The sequence below is a fragment of the Leucoraja erinacea genome, chromosome 10 (genome assembly GCF_028641065.1).
Source record: "Leucoraja erinacea ecotype New England chromosome 10, Leri_hhj_1, whole genome shotgun sequence".
NCBI classification, from domain to species: Eukaryota; Metazoa; Chordata; class Chondrichthyes; order Rajiformes; family Rajidae; genus Leucoraja; species Leucoraja erinaceus.
Window position 1 is genome coordinate 16976647 of NC_073386.1, and position 21000 is coordinate 16997646.

General features: G+C 42.1%; 1 protein-coding gene across 4 annotated transcripts; it reads left to right on the forward strand.

Annotated features, from left to right (window-relative positions):
* Positions 1 to 2374: 2374 nt before the first annotated feature.
* Positions 2375 to 20484, forward strand: LOC129700838 (lymphocyte expansion molecule-like). Of its 4 annotated transcripts, none has more exons than XM_055641587.1 (10): positions 2381 to 2927; positions 5823 to 5910; positions 6280 to 6450; positions 12236 to 12358; positions 12936 to 13073; positions 14011 to 14151; positions 15327 to 15494; positions 15610 to 15732; positions 17661 to 17788; positions 19750 to 20484. In XM_055641587.1, exons 1-10 carry the CDS (start codon positions 2878 to 2880, stop codon positions 19796 to 19798), a joined length of 1179 nt encoding a protein of 392 aa, XP_055497562.1. In that variant the 5' UTR covers positions 2381 to 2877; the 3' UTR covers positions 19799 to 20484. The 4 variants fall into 4 exon arrangements, with proteins under 4 accessions (XP_055497563.1, XP_055497562.1, XP_055497564.1 ...); XM_055641590.1 differs by having other exon boundaries at positions 2908 to 2927; positions 12236 to 12314; XM_055641588.1 differs by lacking the exon at positions 15327 to 15494 and having other exon boundaries at positions 2375 to 2927.
* Positions 20485 to 21000: the final 516 nt, after the last annotated feature.

Below are 21000 nucleotides of genomic sequence, written 5' to 3' on the forward strand. Positions count from 1 at the left end.
AAGGCCTACATCACCAAACAGATGACATGGGTTATAAGGAGAAGGCAGGAGAATGGGGTTGAGAGGGAAAGATAGATCAACCATTATTGAATGGTGGAGTAGAATTGATGGGCCGAATGGCCTAATTCTGCTCCTATAACTTGTGAACACAGTGTTCTGCAGTCATTTCCCCTTCCCTTGAAAAACCTGTTCAATATTCAGTATTATGAGTTGTGTATCAATCAAGTCCAAAAAAGATTGATGCGATGTGAGGTGTGTTTGGAGCAATCAATAAAATGCTGCTTTACATTCCTTTGTGACTGAACGTTACCTGAAAGAATGTGAGAGATCGAGTCTTTCCTGTCTATTAACAATCAGCATTCCATCCTGACCGTAAATAATTTCACCTGTCAGAAATCTGTTATTTACACAATGAATTGTAATTTATTCCGTCAATGTCAGAAACCAGAATACATACAATTAAATATACGTTTGATTAAATGGAAAATAATACCAAATTGGGTTAGCCAGTATTTAAGCATGATATGAATCAATACTGGATACAAAGAGGGATTTTCAAAGGACTTGTGCAAACAAATATATTGCATGAAAGTAAATAAAGGTGGAAAGAATTGGAAACAGCCCATGGGACAAAGTTACATGCCAAATAATTGATACCGGAATCATTATCTAAAAAAGGTGGCACAGTGGCACATCAGTAGAGTTGCTACCCTACAGCACCAGAGACCCGAGTTTGATCCTGACTACGGATGATGGCTGTATGGAATTTGTGCATTCTGCCTGCGATCACATGGGTTTTCCTTGAAAGCTCCGGTTTCCTCCCATATTCCAAAGATGTGCAGGTTTGTATTAGCTACTGTGAATTGTTCCTAGTGTGCAGGGGTCGGTGCAGACTCGACGGACAGAAGGGTCTGTTTCCATGCCATATCTCTAAACTACTCTAAAAAACATGGGAATTAAGATAACTGCTACAAATAGGAGATGCTAATTGGCAAAAAAGTTCCATCAGGAATTTTGGATAGCTGCGTTTCCACGCTGTAAGATTCTATAACTCCAACTGGGAATGAGTAATATGACAAGTTAATAAATTATTCAAATTACATTTTATTTATAGATGGAATTTCATTTGCAAATACTTTATTGACTGTCCAGTTTTTGAGTGAGATTCTGACAGTTTAACTGCCAGAGTCTAAGTTGTTGGCCATATTTATCCTCTCAGAACCATCAACAATGATAATTACGGTATTTTTCAATGCAAAATATTACCATTATTGACCTGCAAATGGAGCATTTCGAATGGCAATACTAAATTAGAAAGACATCAAAAATGCCCAATGTATTTCAGGTGAATCCAAATGAACATATGGGAGAGAAAACAATAGAATGTTATGCTAACATGGCTGCATTCAAAAGGTAGTGAACAGGCTTGTGTGCAGCATATATACGATATGGTTCAATTGGGTTGAAAAATTGTCTTTTGCGCTACGCATTCCAATTATTTCTATAGAAAGTATTTGTGAACATTTTTATTGTGGAAACTACTGCTTTTTGTTAAGAACACTTCGGAATAAATTTCAAATGCGAGTATAGTTGGATGATTTGGAACCTCATCTTTCAATGTGTTCATTAAGTTTAGACCGACGTGGAATATCACCTGGACCCACTGCCCTAAATGATTCTCCTTTCTCCTCCCCTGTCCAGCAAACTCAGTGCTGAACTGAGGGTATGCCAGACTTTGCCAAGAGCCATCTTTTGAATGAGACATTGACAAATAACCATCTCCCTATTCAGGCAATTGCTCACAAAAAAAACTGCTCCTCTGATGATCCGTCCATTTGTTCTTTGAGTACAAGTTAAATGTAAATGTGTCTGCATTGCAACCTCCAAGAGAATGCATTGGCTAGTACATTTAATTTCACACTTCATCTTTAGGAAATGTTTCAAAACGATAACTAAGTGCAGTATATATCTTATTTTTGAAAATGCAGAGTGTAGTTAAGTTAGTAGAGAAACACTTTGGGGCAGAAAGCAAAAGAAGGCGGGGTAAAATGGATAACAACAGAATATGATGGCGACTCAGCGAATCCGGCAACAGAGCACAAAGAGGACCCGTTAATATCTCAGGTCTGGGACCTTCATCCCAGGAAAGAGAGAACACGTTAATTTCCAGTAGCAAACAACGCGGGTGGAATGAGAACAAAAGGAATATCACTGGCAGAGGGAGATCAAACAGGTAAATGTAACAACAAAAGAACTGCAGATGCCGGTTTATACCAAAGTTTTACACAAAGTGCTGGAGTAACTCAGCGGGTAACTTAGGCAGCGTCTTTGGAGGAAAAGGGAAGGTGACATTTCGGGTCCAGACCCTTCTTCAGGCTGAGGAAGACTAGACAGTCTGTTTATCGTCTGCACTTTTTCTCTGTTCTCTGTAATGGATGTTCTGTGCAATGGATGTACTCGTTGAAATACGTACATAGAGGAAAAATGCGATTAGTATTCTAATTTTTGTTTCACAAGCAGAACACCAGCTGTTTCAATTTACAATGGTGTGTATGTGTGGCTTCGCTCTGTAAAGTGAGCAGCTCGAAAACTGATCACAGCGTCCACAAGAAGATGCCTTGTAGATTATTAAGCGGTTACCATATCTCATCCACCTTGGATAAGATGCGAGCTTAGAGCATTAGAAGCGACCCGCTACGGTTGGTTATTATTTTATAACTTGCCTTCTTATGATTGTGCGCGCTGATAATGCGCGTTCCTGTTGCTAGGAGCCGTCGCGCTGGGGCTGTGGGAGTGCAACCCTGAAATTAATCAGCCGCTCAAAGAAATTCAATCGCGCCTAGAAACTGCCGGCACCTGAAGCGCGCTGAACACACAATGGAAGATAAACAATTTGAAGGAGCTCCGTTTGGAACTCAGAAAGCCAGGTGAGTCTAAGGTAAACTGAAAGTATATAATCTCTTAGAGTTTAGTGTTGGAGGAATTTAGCGGGCCAGGCAGCATCTGGGGAAGGACAAATGGACAGCCGGCGTTTCCAAAGCACGTTTTTATTTGGAAATGGATCCTTCTTCACCCTGACCCGAAACGTCACCCATCCTTTGTCTCCAGAGATGCTGCCTGACCCGTCGAGTTACCTCGGCACTTTGTGTCTATCTAAGGAACTGCAGAGGCTGATTTACAAACAGAAAATACACAAAGGGTTGGAGTAACTCAGCTGGTCAGGCAGCATCCCCGGAGAACATGGATTGGTGTGAAGAGTCACCTATTCATGTTCTCCAGGGATGCTGCCTGACCAGCTGAGTTACTCTAGTACTTTGTGTCATCCCTTTCCAAAACGTAGCCCGTCCACTCCTTCCCTCTGATGCTGCCTCGCCCGCTGAATTCCTCCAGCACTTTGTGTTTTGCCCTAGATTCCAGCATCTGCAGTTCATGTGGCTACAAACGCACGATCTTCTGGTTCCCTTATTCATTCTCGTTGATCCGAATCACCACACTCACTACAAAACCACTGAGCACTCTCAACCCATTAAAGAACGCCACGCCGGCTAACAATGCATGTGGTTTCCTGGCCTCTGGTGCTGTTCTCAGTTTTTTTTTTAAATCTACCATTAACACCTAATTTCCCCCCAAAATCCTGTTCTTAATTCCCCTATCCCCACAAATAGCAATTCTACCTTCAGTTCCATTCAGCTCCATTTTCTCCGTGAAAATCCTTCATGATCTGTTCCAAATTTCCGCTCTGCCTTCCCACAATTTCACGAGTGAACCCTTTCATGTTCCTGCGCCAACAAGACACTCCAAGTAGCACCGATAAGAGTCGAGACCATTCTTCAGACCCGAAACGTCACCCATTCCTTCTCTCCAGAGATGCCGCCTTGTTCGCTGTTACTCCAGCATGCTGTGTCAGTCTTCGGTGTAAACCAGCATCTGTAGTGCCGTCCTACACACTTGTTAAAAATTGAGGGCCAATTATATCATTGCAGACGGAAGTATGCGGTGCCGGAATACTGGAACTCCAGGAAACAGACAAGTGTGCTAATGTGAATTGTACACACACGTGCCTGACCTAATTTTATGGTTTATGTCATTTCACCCAGCAATGACCACTTGTGTGCGTGGACCACTTTGGATTTTGTATGGTTTAGCCATTAATAAAAATAGTTACAATGCAACTCTATGTTTGGGCATGAGTTTAGTTTAGTTTAGTTTAGTTTATTGTCACTTGTACCAGGGCACAGTGAAAAGCTTTTGTTGTTGCATGCTATCCAATCAGGGGAAAGATTGTACATGATTACAATCAAGCCATCCATAGTGTACAGATACAGGATAAAGGGAATAATATTTAGTTTCCAGTCTTCAGCAAATTTGGGCTGCAACTTAATTCAAAAAGATCAGAAAGGATCTGAGTTTACTCCATAATCTATACTGTGTTAGCTGATCGCAATCAGGTCAGTAGAGTTTAAATTAATCTGCTCTAATCAGGGAAGAGTTCCTACTTGGGACTGCCATCCATTTCCTACATTTGAACCCAGAAATGAACAAGGATAGAAGGCTTAAAGCTGACCCTCGTTCATTATCACTCTTTGGCCAAAGGTCTTGCTGTTGGAACTCACACCTGAATATGGGGGCAGCATACTAGTGCATCTCCTGGAATTGCTCCCAGACAGTGTTAGCAACCTGCGTTCAATCCAGAACTCCAAATGGCATCTGTGTGGAGTTTGTATGCTCTCTCTATAATGCATGTGCTTCCCCTGGGAGCTCCAGTTTCTTCCCATGTCCTAAAGTGGTGCAGATTAAGTTAATTAAGTTAATTGACCTCTGTACAGTGTAAGTGAGTAGAATCTGGGAGTGTTGGTGGGAATGTGGGGAGAATGAAGTAGGATTAGTGTAAAAAGGCACTTGACGGTTGATGTGGCTTGGTGGGCCAACAGTCCTGTTTACATGCTCTTTAAATTTGTGACTCTAGATTAGAAACTTGCCAACCATACCGGAAGGTGAATAGCCTCCTTGTAATTACCTCCTTGCAAAGTAAGCAATACTTTTAAGACAAAATGGGTTGATGTTTTATAGGAAGTACAAATGTACATGGAGAACTATAAATATAGACCAGCTTGATTCTGTCAAGTGTTATAACTAGATGCTTCCAATCACCATTATGTATCACTCGTGTGATTCTCAGGAAGAATTAAAGCTCAGTAATAAAACTTCGAGAAATTTCTCCCTGATTCGCTCAATCAAAAATCATTAATGAAAACAAATATGTAAAAATGGTGCTGATTTTTAATTCATTGCATTTTGACAATATTTGCTTAAGCGCTATTAAGTCCTATTTTCTCTAATACCTTAATCCAGAGTTAGACTATGTTCTTCATTTCAATGCACATTCATTGAAGAGGGAAGTCTTTTCAAAGCCTAATTTTCAGAAGTGAAGAAATGACTTTCACTTGATATGTTGCACTATACACACACATATTGGACCGGTGATAGACACAACATGCTGGGGTAACTCAGCAGGTATTGGGCTCATATTGGACAGCAGCCTGAGACTGGATTATTTATTAGACTAGGTTTACCATGACGTATGCTGTTAGAATGACAATACATTTTGTTCTTAGACTGCAGAAACTATGATGAAACTTAATTCAACCCCCTTATAGATCTTCACATTTTAGTATAATAAGTTAAACCAAGATGGACTTTAAGGCATAGATCTAATTGGTCCTGAATATTCTAATGGATTGATTAACGATGGAAATAAATCGTTATCTTCTGCATATCTAATAAAATAAGACTGTTTTTTTTGTGTACTATTTCTATTGCAGGTTTGATGTGTATGGTGTTCACCCAGACAATAAGTTGCAAGGCAGTTACACTGAAATACCATATGATAAGAGGGCCATCAGCGGACCGGTAAGTCAAAGTGAATATAGAAATCGGGTTGTTTGTCAGAAGATACAGTAGGCAGAACCGCACGCCATTGGATATTCAATGAGCAAAGCCATCATCCTGATGGAAGTTACACCATGCATTTCAGCAGGTGGTAACTTTTGTATCTTAGCTATGTTTTGTGAGGAGAGAGCAGAGGTAAAAGGCCAGAGGGGAACATCAGAGTTTTGTTCAAATATACCCTGATGACTTGCTGCACAATGACAAACATTGTCAGGATTGGTCAGTTTATCCAGTGAGGCAAAATAAATGTTACCAACGAAATTAGGAAAAATGAATTAGAAATATATATTTTTCTGTGTATCAATAGCTAATGATTGAATTGTCTTTCAGGAAGCAAGGCTAGGGCCTGCATATTACGATGTGGACACAGGGGATTTCAGTGCTAGGATTGTTGCCGAGAAAGCATCAGGGCCGGGTTGGGCAAGGGAAAAGGAAATGGAACGCTTTGCTCAAACACCACAGTTATTCTATAAAGAACAAAAGCAAAAACAGAAGTTCTTGGTAAGTAATTATGCGAAAAGAAAGAGATTAGTTAAAACAAATGTAGGTCTCTTGCAGTCAGAAACAGGTGCGTTGATCATAGGGAACAAGGATATGGCGGACCAAATGAATAACTACTTTGGTTCCGTCTTCACTAAGGAAGACATAAATAATCTGCCGGAAATAGCAGGGGGCCGCGGGTCAAAGGAGTAGGAGGAATTGAGTGAAATCCAGGTTAGTCGGGAAGTGGTGTTGGGGAAATTGAATGGATCAAAGGCCGATAAATCCCCAGGGCCAGATAAGCTGCATCCCAGAGTACTTAAGGAAGTAGCTCCAAAAATAGTGGATGCATTAGTAATAATCTTTCAAAACTCTTTAGATTCTGGAGTAGTTCCTGAGGTTTGGCGGGTAGCAAACGTAACCCCACTTTTTAAGAAGGGAGGGAGAGAGAAAACGGGGAATTACAGACCAGTTAGTCTAACACCGGTAGTGGGGAAACTGCTAGAGTCAGTTATTAAAGATGGGATAGCAGCACATTTGGAAAGTGGTGAAATCATTGGACAAAGTCAGCATGGATTTACAAAAGGTAAATCATGTCTGACGAACCTTATAGAATTTTTCGAGGATGTAACTAGTAGCGTGGGTAGGGGAGAACCAGTGGATGTGGTGTATCTAGACTTCCAGAAGGCTTTCGACAAGGTCCCACATAAGAGATTAGTATACAAACTTAAAGCACACAGCATTGGGGATTCAGTATTGATGTGGATAGAGAACTGGTTGGCAAACAGGAAGCAAAGAGTAGGAGTAAACGGGTCCTTTTCACAATGGCGGGCAGTGACTAGTGGGGTACCACAAGGCTCAGTGCTGGGACCCCAGCTATTTACAATATATATTAATGATCTGGATGAGGGAATTGAAGGCAATATCTCCATGTTTGCGGATGACACGAAGCTGGGGGGCAGTGTTAGCTGTGAGGAGGATGCTAGGAGACTGCAAGGTGACTTGGATAAGCTGGGTGAGTGGGCAAATGTTTGGCAGATGCAGTATAATGTGGATAAATGTGAGGTTATCCATTTTGGTGGCAAAAACAGGAAAGCAGACTATTATCTAAATGGTAGCCGATTAGGAAAGGGGGAGATGCAGCGAGACCTGGGTGGCATGGTACACCAGTCATTGAAAGTAGGCATGCAGGTGCAGCAGGCAGTGAAGAAAGCGAATGGTATGTTAGCTTTCATAGCAAAAGGATTTGAGTATAGGATCAGGGAGGTTCTACTGCAGTTGTACATGGTCTTGGTGAGACACACCTGGAGTATTGCGTACAGTTTTGGTCTCCTAATCTGAGGAATGACATTCTTGCCATAGAGGGAGTGCAGAGACGGTTCACCAGACTGATTCCTGGGATGTCAGGACTTTCATATGAAGAAAGACTGGATAGACTCGGCTTGTACTCACTAGAATTTAGAAGATATAGGAGGGATCTTATAGAAACTTACAAGATTCTTAAGGGGTTGGACAGGCTAGATGCAGGAAGATTGTTCCCAATGTTGGGGAAGTCCAGGACAAGGGGTCACAGCTTAAGGATAAGGGGGAAATACTTTAAAACCGAGATGAGAAGACCTTTTTTCACACAGAGAGTGTGAATCTCTGGAACTCTCTGCCACAGAGGGTAGTTGAGGCCAGTTCATTGGCTATCTTTAAGAGGGAGATGTGGCCCTTGTGGCTAAGGGGATCAGAGGGTATGGAGAGAAGGCAGGTACGGGATACTGAGTTGGATGATCAGCCATGATAATATTGAATGGCGGTGCAGGGTCGAAGGGCTGAATGGCCTACTCCTGCACCTAATTTCTATGTTTCTATGTTAATCTTTTCACAGATTTATGTAACTGACTTTTAGTTATTTTGTTTAGAAATCAAAAGCAGTGTAAGCATTAAACAAAATCTGGTGTAAGCATGAAACAAATTCCAAATTATAAGTTGGTTCAGTCTGTCTATCTATCTATCTATCTATCTATCTATCTATCTATCTATCTATCTATCTATCTATCTATCTATCTATCTATCTATCTATCTATCTATCTATCTATCTATCTATCTGTCTATCTATCTATCTATCTATCTCTTCTATATATAACTAAAACTCTCATCTTGTATATATATTTGTTTGTATGTTTGTAGCCAAAACGGTTCAAGATAGTGCAACAATTTTAGGCCCACCTTACTCACCATTCGCCTGAGGTGTGCAGTTGCAAGTTTCATTCAATTTAACAAAGTAATTCCCTTTATAAACTTTAATTAACTTTCAACCCCCCGGGCTCGCTGCGCTCCACTTGCCTGTCCCGTCAGCCGCGAGTGCGCAGTTAGGGTAGGGATGCTGGGCCCGCCGCCATTTTCAGTTCACACCATTTTGACTGGTGTCACAATGGGGATCTCTGGCGTCACAATAGGGACTCAACGGGTCCATGGGTCGTCTAGTATAAAAACTAAAAGTCTCATCTTGTATGTATGTATGTTCTCGAAACACAGCCAAAATGGTACACGATAGTGCAACAGTTTTAGGGCTTTAGACACCATTTGCCTGTATCAAGTTTCATTATATTTTAAAAGTAAATCACTTTATAAACTTTAATGAACTTTAGACTGTGAATGGGACAAGTTTCAATGTGGCAGTCGCGCCGGCGCAGTGCGCTCCCACATGCCGGGCCCGCCAGTTGAACCTGCGCAGTTGGGGGAGGGTTGCTGGGCCCGGTATCTGCCCGTACGCAGTTGGGGGAGGGTTTCTGGGCCCGGTATCTGCCCGTACGCAGTTGGGGGAGGGTTGCCGGGCCCGGCAGCGGCACGCCCAGAAGGAATGAAGAGACAGAATTTGAAATAACTGAACGGCTTGTGGATCTCTGGCAATACAACGGGGACCCAATGGGTCCACGGGTCGTCTGGCACATATTAAAGTTGCCATGCCATGTCAAAGGAAGATCCAGTTATAGAGTTATAGAATCATAAAGCCTAGAAACAGGCTCTTCGGCCTAACTTGCCCACACTGACCATCAGGCCCCATCTATACTAGTCCCACCTGCTTGCGTTTGGCCCATATCCCTCTAAAACTATCCTATCCATGTACTTGTCCAAATCTGTTTTAAACGTTGTGATAGCACATGCCTCAACTACCTCCTCCAGCGGCTCATTCCATATCCTTGCCACCCTTTGTGTAAACAATTAGCCCTCGGGTTTCTTTAGGCTCTATAGGGCGCTGGTCAGGCGGCATTTGGAATATAGTGAGCAGTTTTTGGTACCATATCTGAGGAAGAATGTGCTGGCTCTGGAGAGAGTCCAGAGGAGGTTTACAAGAATGATCCCAGGAATGAGTAGGTTAACACATGATGAGCGTTTGACGCCAATGGGCCTGTACTCACTGGAGTTTAGAAGAATGAGGGCGGACCTCATTGAAATGTACAGAATAGTGAAAGATTTAGATAAAGTAGATGTAGAAAGGATGTTTCCACTGGTTGGAGAGTCTACGACTAGAGGTCATAGCCTCAGAATTAAAGGACGTTCTTTTAGGAAGGAGATGAGGAGGAATATCTTTAGTCAGAGGGTGGTGAATCTGTGGAATTCTTTGCCACAGAAGGTTGTGGAGGCCGTCAGTGGATAAACTGTATTTAAGGCAGAGATAGATAGATTCTTGATTAGTACAGGTACCAGAGGTTATGAGGAGAAGGCAGGAGAATGGGGTTAGGAGGGAGAGATAGATTAGCCATGATTGAATGGCGGAGTAGACTTGATGGGGCCTAATGGACTAGTTCTGCTCCTATCACTTATCATCTTATGATATTATGATCTATTAAATCTATCCCCCCTCATATGAACCGTGTCCTCTGGTTCTTGATTCTGAACTGCCAGAGAATAATTGTACTGAGATGTTACTGAAATGCTGGTTCCTACAGCACACTGATTTTGCCAGATAACAAAGCTTTCATGGTAACCTGCATTGAAGAGGCATGCCACATCACTAGAGCATGGGTTTTTAAGAGCAGATCAATGAACGGTAGTATGGAGACCCAGGGATGACGGTAGCTGGCAAAGCTGTGGCACTGGTGCAATATGAAACACTGTCCTTACAACATGTTCCCAGTTGAATATCTATTGGTATTGGTCTTTGTTTATTATTATCACGTGCACAGTGGTACAATATGTTTGTATGCTATCCAATTAAATCAGATCGCACTATACATGAATGAAATCAATCCATATACAATCACAACATGTAAAGCAAAGAGACAAATAACTGAGTGCAGAATATAGTTTTTCAGCATTGTAGCATTACAGTTCCAGAGAAAAAGTGCAATGTCCACTGTGAGGTAGGTTGGAAGATTTGGATTACACCCTAGTTTATGGGACAGACAGGGAAAGGGTACAGGTAGCATTGTTGTTAAGTTGCTGGAACAGCATCTAGCCTGGACTGTTGTTCCTGGTGCTAGAGTTCTACCCACCAGAGTAGTAGGACCGTTTAAATAAAAATAAATAGAGAGGTATCAGTAAGGCAACCATGAAACTGGGCTGATGCAAAACCCCATTAGGTTTACATCTGCTCTGATGGATATGTGACTTAAGGCCCATCAATGTGATTGTCCCTTAACTACTCCCTTAACTCAGGGAAAATTAGGAATGGAGAATAGGTGCTGACAATACCAGTGACATTCCTGCTTTAGCATTGTGGTTTTTTAAAGGCAGCAAATTTCTACTTTATCTCCTTCCCCTCCCAAAGTGGAAGTGTCTGCATGGTACAGAAAAATGAGAATTGCTACTCTGCTGAAATTAGTCTGGTCTGATCCTTTAATAACTCGGGAGCGGTTGCCTAAAGATAATGCCTGACCCGATGAGTTACTCTTGCACTTGGAAGATTTGTCAATCTTGGAAGATTTGTTCCTTTCACTAGCACAACTGCTGATAATATCCTAGTTAATAATGGAATATTTTATGTATTTTATTAATTTGGGTTTTGGGTTCTGAGTAAATGAAAGCTTTGAAAATTGGGTTCTGTAGAAGGGCTGGGTAATCAGGAAATTGGAGGCCAGCATTCAAACTGCATCCAAGCTGCTTCCTGTTGTGCCCAAGCAAAAGATATGGACCATGGTGAGAGGGGATGTACTTCTTGAGAAGGTTCTGGCTTCTGTTTACAGAAGCCGTAAGAGAGGATAAGCTTTCTGAAACGTTGGAAGTTTTTGCATATGTAAATTTCTGTGGGCAATTGATAAGGATCCTTACCTTGTTTAAGAAGGTACTGCAGATGATGGACCTTTGACTAACTTCCTGTTATTTGTGGGTTTCGTAACAAAAGTTTGTGATCAATATAACCACAGCATGAGAAGTATTGTATCAGTGGCAAGCATGCTTTGAATGGGTAGAGCTGTGATTGATATGTTAGACCTCAATGCTGCAATTCTGTATGAACATGTGACTATGTTTCCAAAACAGTATAAAAGATGCTGTATGTCTTCATTCATTAGAGTGATGGCCTGGGAGGAGTTAAGTATCTGCTGTATGCTTGACTTTGTATCTCCTAGCACTCTCTAGTTAAATGATCATTAAAGCTTGTATTGGTTTTACCTAACTTATTGTAAGTTGTCTGTTTTAAGAAAAATGAACCTTAACACTTCACCTTACTACTTATAATTAACTTGGAGATGGGAACGTGCCGTTTATAAGTTAATCTGACTAAGGGCAGTAAAATTATGTTGTTTGTGAATAGAAATCTGAAAAACCTTATCCATGAGATGGGGATAGAATTATTGTTGAACTTTTTTCATTACAGGAAATTAATCGTGGTCCAGGTAAATACGAGGTCCCACATTTTCTTGACTTACTGGCAAAGAAGAATATTGGAAAGAGAGGTATTTTTGGCACTAGAGAAGAACGATTTAAAAAGCAACAAAGTGTAAGGGTTCATGGGTTTGTATTTTTGCACAATCGTGATTTCACAATTTCAAATTATTGAGTTAATTCGAGGGAACTGCATGATAGGATTCCAATGTTGACTGCGTAGCGGTGGAGACATACATAAAGTAAGGTGTTCAAGATCAGTCTATGGGTTCCTGGGACAACTTGCAGGAGATTTTGTCCCATGGGTTTGCATTGTAGGCTAACTCTTATTGTCTGACTTTTCATATCAATGCCATGAACCACCATTCATAATGTCATTCATAATGTCATTTTTTTTTTCTCCTTGAATGGGCTTTGGACAGACTGGCTAAGACTTTGTATTTGTCCAAAATGTAACCACAAGGATTACAAAAAACTACAAAAAAGTTGAACTTCAATATCGGCAAAGAATATTCTTAATAATATTTCAGACCATTTATTTTAATTGTCTTTGTTTGCAAAAGTGTTATTCCTTTGGGAAAATAAATGTCACTGTTAATTTATTTTAAACTCGAACGATTTGAACAGATGAATTCTTATCAAAGCAGAGCATTGAGAGAGACGATGTTATTCCGACTGCTTTATTTTTCCAGATTATTAGCCCGGGCCCTGGTTCATATGGAAAAGGAGGGATTCCAATGGCTGTGCTGGAGGAAAAAGCGAATAAATCCGCAGGACTACGGGGAATGATGGATTCAAACAGTACAAAGAGCCGATCCCTTGAAGCAATGGTAAATGTGCCATTCTGTTGTACTCTTATAACTGACAATTTATTAATATTGCACCAGCCAAATTAGTTGGGAGTGGTTAGGATGTCTGATTCATAGCAAACAGCCAATAATGTGAATTTATTCATAAAATGTTGCCCAATGAGTGGAGGATACACAAACTACAATGAAAGCAAGCTAATTCCTACAGGAAAAAACTATCAGTGGAAGATAAAGTGTACACTTTAAGTTAATGGGTGGCATAGTGGCAAAGCCGTAGGCAAAACTGCTGCCTCAATGCCATATAGATTCTTGATAAGGAAGGTTGTAAAAGGTTTCTAGATTAGGCAGGAATGCAGAATGCAGATTATAGTCAGATCAGATGGGTGGCAGGTGGCATAGCAGTGGAGCTGCTGCCTTACAGCGCCAAAACCCCGTGTTCTATCCTGACTACGGGTGATTGTCTGTACGTAGTTTGTACGTTCTCCCCGTGACGTGCGTGGGTTTTCTCTGTGATCTCCAATTTCTTCCCACACTCCAAAGACGTACAGGTTTTTAGATTAATTGGCTTGGTAAAATTGTAAATTGTCCCCAGTATGTCGAATACAGTGTGTGGGGATTGCTGGTCGGCGTGGACTTGGTGGGCCGAAGGGCCTGTTTCTGAGCTGTAACTCTGAAATAAACTGTTGATTCCAGCCACTGACAGAAGTGCAGTCACTAAGTCTGATTCTCAGATGTATTATCCAGTCCATTGGCCAACTTCATACCACTTAAAGCATCAGAAGTATTTACATTTCTATGGTGCCTTTAATGTAAAAAATAGTCTCAGGTTGCTTCCCAATGTTTGGTCATTCAGTACCAGGGATGAGTTTCGTGCCGAGCAGTGTTTCAAAGCACTTGTGTGACCATGCTTGCAGGTCCTTGCAGGTACTTCACTTTTAAAGGATCCTATCTTTTTTAGGGCTGCGAATTGTCACCAAACACCTATAAAATTGAAAGTGGATTGGACAAACTTTTGCGGCAAGTGGTCAGTAAACGTGGCCCCTATGATCTCTTTACAGGCGAGAGAGGTGAACGGATAAAATCGGGCCACCGTGCAACGGTACGTACACATAAGTCAGGCTTCATTCAAAATCACTGCTCTTTCCTTGTCTGCAATACTTTTGTTCAGTTCTTGGTCAATGAGCGAACTGAAGACACTGTGAAACACTTTGCCGAGTTAAAACGTTACCGATTACCATTCAATTGAGTCCAATTACGGATGAGAAGTTGCTGGCCTTGCAGAAGAAGTGGACTTGAAAATGGTCCAGAGGCAACCAACCAATTCATGGGATGTAGGATGGGCTATGAGGTCTGAGCAAGTTGACTCTTCCTTACCAGAATCCAGAAAACTTGTTTTATTTTCTGCATATTATGACTGAATTAGTTTTGAAATGGAACAATGATTCTGTTATATTGGCAAGACTATTTCATAACCGGGACTGATTTCACCCTTATTATCGTTAACTCTTTTTGACAAAGCTGAAAGTCTTTGATAATGTCACACACCACAATACAAATTCAGCCAATGTTTATCACTATCAAGAGGATTATGGAAAATATCTATTATTTCTCCAAACCCTGGCAAAATGCATTGGCTTTGTTGCCCTGGTTAATGCTGTACTGTACAGTCTCAAATAGAAGGCTTGTAGAACAATTTTGATTTTAATGTATGTCTAGCTGCAGAGGCTGCAAAACCAATCTCGCATGGATACCTGTACAGTTATATAGCAAGGTACACAAAAAAGCTGGAGAAACTCAGCGGGTGCAGCAGCATCTATGGGGCGAAGGAAATAGGCAACGTTTCGGGCCGAAACCCTTCTTCAGACTGATCGGGGGGGCGAGGGGGGGGCGGGGAGAAGAAAGTAAAAAGGAGGAGGAGCCCGAAGGCTGGGGGGTGGGAGGAGACAGCAGGAGGGCTGAGGAAGGGGAGGAAACAGCAAGGACTAACAAAATTAGGAGAATTCAATGTTCATGCCCCCAGGATGCAGACTCCCCAAGCGGAATATGAGGTGCTGTTCCTCCAATTTCTGGTGTTGCTCGCTCTGGCCATGGAGGAGACCCAGGACAGAGAGGTCGGATACGGAGTGGGAGGGGGGGTTGAAGTGCTGAGCCACCGGGAGGTCAGGTTGGTTATTGCGGACCGAGCGGAGGTGTTATATAGCAAGTGTTGGTAAAGCGGTAAAAAATATGGAATAAGTGAGTGAAAGAAATCTGTGCTTGATTTTTGTTTTCTAGAACCCACTAAACCTCAGCCCTGGAATGTATAACATCAGATCATTTACTGATAGCCTTTGGAGTACTGAAAAGAAAAACCAGGGGAAATTCAGGACGGCAAAACAGTACCCGTTTCCTCCAGTGGAGAGAATATACTTCAGCACAGCAAACCTGTTTCGGCAACCAGTTGTTAGTCTCAGGGGTTTCTACCTTGATACATTTTCTGAAGAGAATTGACAATTCTTCTACTGAATTGGTAGTGATGATTTGTTTTTGACCATTTTGTTCTCTTGTGAATCAACAGGGTGACTACGGCTTTTATGATGTGAAGCAACTCTCCAAACCAGAAAATCAAAATCCGCCTCCCTTTTTGTCATCCACAAGCCGGGCTGGTCATATGCCTGTGAAAATGCTCACCTTTAACCCTGTAAGTGTGAAACACATGTGGCAAGGGTGTGGCAGAAGGTTAAGGGGGGATGATAGAGGTCTTTAAAATGATGAGAGGTATAGACAGAGTTGACGTGGATAAGCTTTTCCCATTGAGAGTAGGGAAGATTCAAACAAGAGGACATGACTTGAGAATTAAGGGACAGAAGTTTAGGGATAATACGAGGGGGAACTTCTTTACTCAGAGAGTGGTAGCTGTGTGGAATGAACTTCCAGTGGAAGTGGTGGAGGCAGGTTCGATTTTATCATTTACAAATAAATTGGATAGGTATATGGATGGGAAAGGAATGGAGGGTTATGGTCTGAGTGCAGGTAGATGGGACTAGGGGAAAATAAGTGTTCAGCACGGACATGAAGGGCTGAGTTGGCCTGTTTCCGTGCGGTAATTGTTATATAGTTATATGGTTATATCTCACCCCGCACTCCAACATTCAGGGACATTCTAGGGTATTTAAAATCTACTCTCTTGGACATAACTCAAACGCCCATGGAGTTTGAGTCAGTAGGTTACAGTTTGCATAAGAGTCAAATTGCCCAGCATTTCATCCCTCGATGTTACAATTATAAAAGGTCTATTCAATTGGGCACCAGGATTTGTCACATTCAGATAAGTTGTAAGATTTTGGATTTTGTGGTAATTATCAATGACAGGTTTCATCACCTTGTTAATGGATGAGTGTAGTAAAACAGAACAGTGAATTGGGTTGAAATTGTCTCACTTTTAGTTTGCGAGAAATGTGTGCGTAATTTTCCACTCTTTCAGATGCCCCTCTGTTGCGGTTATACTTGAAAACCTTACCACAGGTATTGCTCATTCTGAAGCACAATCTGTGGCCAGGATGTTGCCTGACCCTATAGCCATTGAAATTTGTACATACGGTGTGTATCTGTTTTAGTATTTGAGCATGGAAACTGGCCCTTCGGCCCACTGAATCCGTGCTGTTCAACAATCACCCCATTCCCTAGTCTAGCCTTCACTCTTAGGGACCATTTACAGAAACCAATTAACCCATAAACATGTGTAGGAAAGAACTGCAGATGCTGGTTTAAATGGAATGTAGACACAAAATGCTGGAGTAGCTCAGGTGTCAGAGGTTATGGGGAGAAGGCAGGAGAATTGGGTTAGGAGGGAGAGATAGATCAGCCATGATTGAGTGGCGGAGTAGTCTTGTTGGGCCGAATGTCCTAACTCTACTCCTATCACTAATGACCTTATGCGTGTGAGAAGACCATATAAGTTTGGGAAGAAACTAGAGTACTCGGGGGGAGGGGGGGAGGGATGGGGGGGGGAACCCACATGGTCACGGGGAAAACATACAAACTCCGTACAGACAGCACCAGTAGTCAGGATCGAAACCCAGGTTGCTGTGTCGCCCCTATGATGACATACCTTTGCCAGAAGACTATTTGTGAACCATAGAAGGTTTATTGACTATCATCTTGTTTGATGCTAGGTCTTGCTGCTCGAGTCATTTTATTCCAGATATGCTCCGATGGAATTTTAATTTGCTCCTTTGGACCTCTAGTTAATAGAGTATGCCGTCTTACTCTCATAAAATGATTGAACACTCCACAATAGGTGTCAGCTGCATCACCCAAGGCAGTGTCAAATTTAGCATTGCAGCACTGTTAAGAACCAAGTTTATCATTGAAAGACGTAGATCATATTTACATTTAAATATCTTTGCTGTAAAGTGTGGGATTTGTCAATAGACAGTATATGGCCGGTGTGGGCATGTTGGGTCGAAGGGCCAGTCTCCACATTGTATCCCTCTATGACAGTACCTTCGACAAGAATGTTGCAACTAAATTGTACTCGGATTGGTAAAGTTGAGCTTCCCGCAGAGGAAAATAGATTAACTGTGAGTTTACTTTTTTCAATCTACCTCTGATCTTGTTTTGGTGCAGAACAATGTTGGTGTTGGTCGCTATGACCCCACTAAATATGACCCAAAATCTGGGGCTACTTATAAATCATGTTTCCTGTCCAAAACGCAGCGAACACTGAACAACTTGGAAAGGAACAAACATATGGAGTAAGTGTGCTTACTTCACCTTTATTTATGTTCCATGTTGGGCTTCTCATCTTGGATATTTATGATATATCCTAAATCAGGTTAAAGTTTGCCATCTATAAGTTTAGCTTAGTTGAACAATACAGCCCACTGAGTCCACACTGACCAGCAGCCCTTATTAACTTGCACTATCCTACACACTCTGGACAATTTTTATCTAAGCCAATTAACCTACAAACCTGTATGTCTTTGGAAATGGGAGGAAACCGGGGCACCCGGGGTAAATCCAGACAGTCCCAGGGAGAACATATATACTCCGTACAGATTGCACCCATAGTTTGTGAGACCACAAACCCGGGTCTCTGGCGCTGTAAGGGCTGCAACTCTACCAGACGCCGTGTCACCGTGCTGACCCCAGACAGAGTGCACAAGTGTTACATAGAAATATAGGGGGAAATCCTTTAAAACCGAGATGAGGAGAACTTTTTTCACACAGAGGTTAAGTGGTGCCAAGGGGATCCTGGAAAATAGGTGCAGGTCACAGCTTAAGGATAAGGGGGAGTAGGCCATCACCAGAGAGTGGTGAATCTCGGCCCTTCGAGCCCATTGCACCGCCATTCAATATGATCATGGCTGATCATCCAACTCAGTATCCCGTACCTGCACCTAATTTCTCTCCATTCCCCTGGGCCCTTGAGCCAGACAAGGGCCACATCTAACTCCCTCTTAAATATAGCCAATGAACTGTGGCCTCAAACTACCGCCTTCTGTGGCAGAGAGTTCCAGAGATTCACCACTCTCTGTGTGAGTAATGTTTTTCTCATCTCGGTCCTAAAGGATTTCCCCTTTATCCTTAAACCGTGACCGCTTATCCTGGACTTCCCCAACATCGGGAACAATCTTCCTGCATCTAACCTGTCCAACCCCTTAAGAATTTTGTAAGTTTCTATATGATCCCCCCTCAATCTTCTACGTACAAGAATGCTCCAATGTTGTAGAATACAATGGTTAGCAAAGGCTACCAAATCCACACTGACAATCAAACACATAATTATATCAGTTTCATTGAATTCTCCCCATACTTCCCTCCATTCTCACAAGATTCTACCACTCCCCTACACATCAGGGGCAATGTACAATGGCTAATTAATCTATCACCTTTGGATGTGGGACACAGCAAGGCCAGACGGGCTGCGGGGACAGAGGTAGAGAATCCTGACCAGCTGCGGCCTGTAGCGGGGAAGCCACGAGCCTGGCCCCTGTTCGTCCATCGAGGACCGGAGAACCAAAGAGCTGATGACGGTCACGAGGATCAAGGCTGGTCAGAAAACAGAAAATGAACCGGGCTTGTACCTTCCATGTCCTCCAGGTCAGCTGCGGGCGGCAGCCCCAGGGCACAAAGGAGCCCAGGCAAGGAGAGGGACATTGGTTCGCTGAACGACCAATATGAAGGCAACGACTGGAGGCCTAGCAGAAGCCATGGGGCTTGCCTGGATCACATGCTGCTCCATAACAACTAGTGCGTGCAGTGGTCTTTGGAAATGGTGTTAAATCTGATGACTCTGAAGAATTTCACTGAGTTATGCACATGTGACAAAGCACCACCAAAGATAGAAACAAACTGCTAGAGTAACTCAGCAGGGCGGAGATGGAATAGGTGACGTTTCAGGTCAACACCCTTCTTCAGCATTGTTTTGCATTCTATCCACATAGATCAGATATACCATACATAATACAATCAAGTCAAACACAAATACAATAGATAGAGCAAAGGGGAAGATGCAGAGTGCAGACATAGTTCTTAGCGTTGTGGTGCATTGTAACGCATTGTTCCATAAATGCATTTTAGTTCAGAAATGTCCCACTAATACTTTCTTTCTCACTATTAACAATCTTTGATTTGCTGAAACAGTGTCTTGGTAATTTTGAATTACTGCTGTGTGTTTATTGTTGATTTTTATTTTGTCTTTATCTCCCTCCAGGGAGCGGCTAAGGAGCACAAACTCGTCAAATCCAGATGAAGTGAACTGAAATAATCTTTTTGAAAAACCATCTCCAATAACCAGTTCTGTAAGAATGAAATAAAGGACTCAGAATTTCAAGGCAAACATAATTTGATCTATTGTCTTAATATAAAGAATACAATGCTTTAGTAATTGGTTTACATTTGTTACTTAGTCATCGAGTAGTACAGCAAGGAAACAGTCCCTTTTGTCCAACTCATCCATGCTGACCAAGATGCTCATCTAAGAAAGTCCCATTTGCCCGCATTTGGCCCAGATCCCTTTCCGATCCATGAAACTGTCTAAGTATCTTTTTAAATTATATCATAGTACTTGCCTCAGCTATTTCTCCTGGCAGCTCATTCCATATACCAACCATCCTCCGAGTGAAAAGGTTGTCCCTTAGGGTTCTTTTAAATCTTGCCCCTCTTACCGTAAATCTATGTCCTCTGGCTCTTGATTCCTCTAGCCTGGGTAAAAGACCTTATCTTTTGCCCTCATCATTTATACTTTTCCCCAACCTTTCCCCATAGCTCAGGCCCTCAAGTCCCAGCAACACCCTCGTATATATCTTCTCTGCTCTCTTTCCAGCTTAATAACTTCCTTCTAGAGCAAGGTGACCAAAACTGAACATAGTACTCCAAATGCAGCCTCACCAATGTCTTGTACAGTTAACATAATGTCCCAACTTCTATATTGATTGCCATATTTGATGAAGATTACATGTTTGTTTCTCCCCTCTTGTGGTGCCGATCAAGCCTCAAGGAAGTGTTCAAGTGAGAATTGAGATGAGGCATAGAGTAGATTTTGTTTTAGTGAAGGTCAGATGTTCAGGTATAGCCTTACCTTGGATACAAGAGCCCTTTCAATATTTGAACATAAAATCTAGGCCGATATCAATGCCGGACCATTATTCCAAGATGCTTAACCTCCTGGAGTGTTTTTCCGAAATGTTTAGCCCTCGGTCCACTCTAAGATGCAGGGTGAATTGTTTAATTGACTGTATTTCTCGAAGACAGCACAGACCACGAATCATACAGAACAGAAACAGTCCTTGTTCATATTGCCCATTAGGTATTACCTATGCTAATTCTATTTTCTAGCCCTTGGCCTGTGCTCTTTGATACAATGGTATTTCAACAGTTCATTCTTCATCCCTCAGGTGATGCATTCCAGCTTTTAATCGTTCTTGCCGGGGGGGGGGGGGGGGGGGGTGACTGGAACTACATT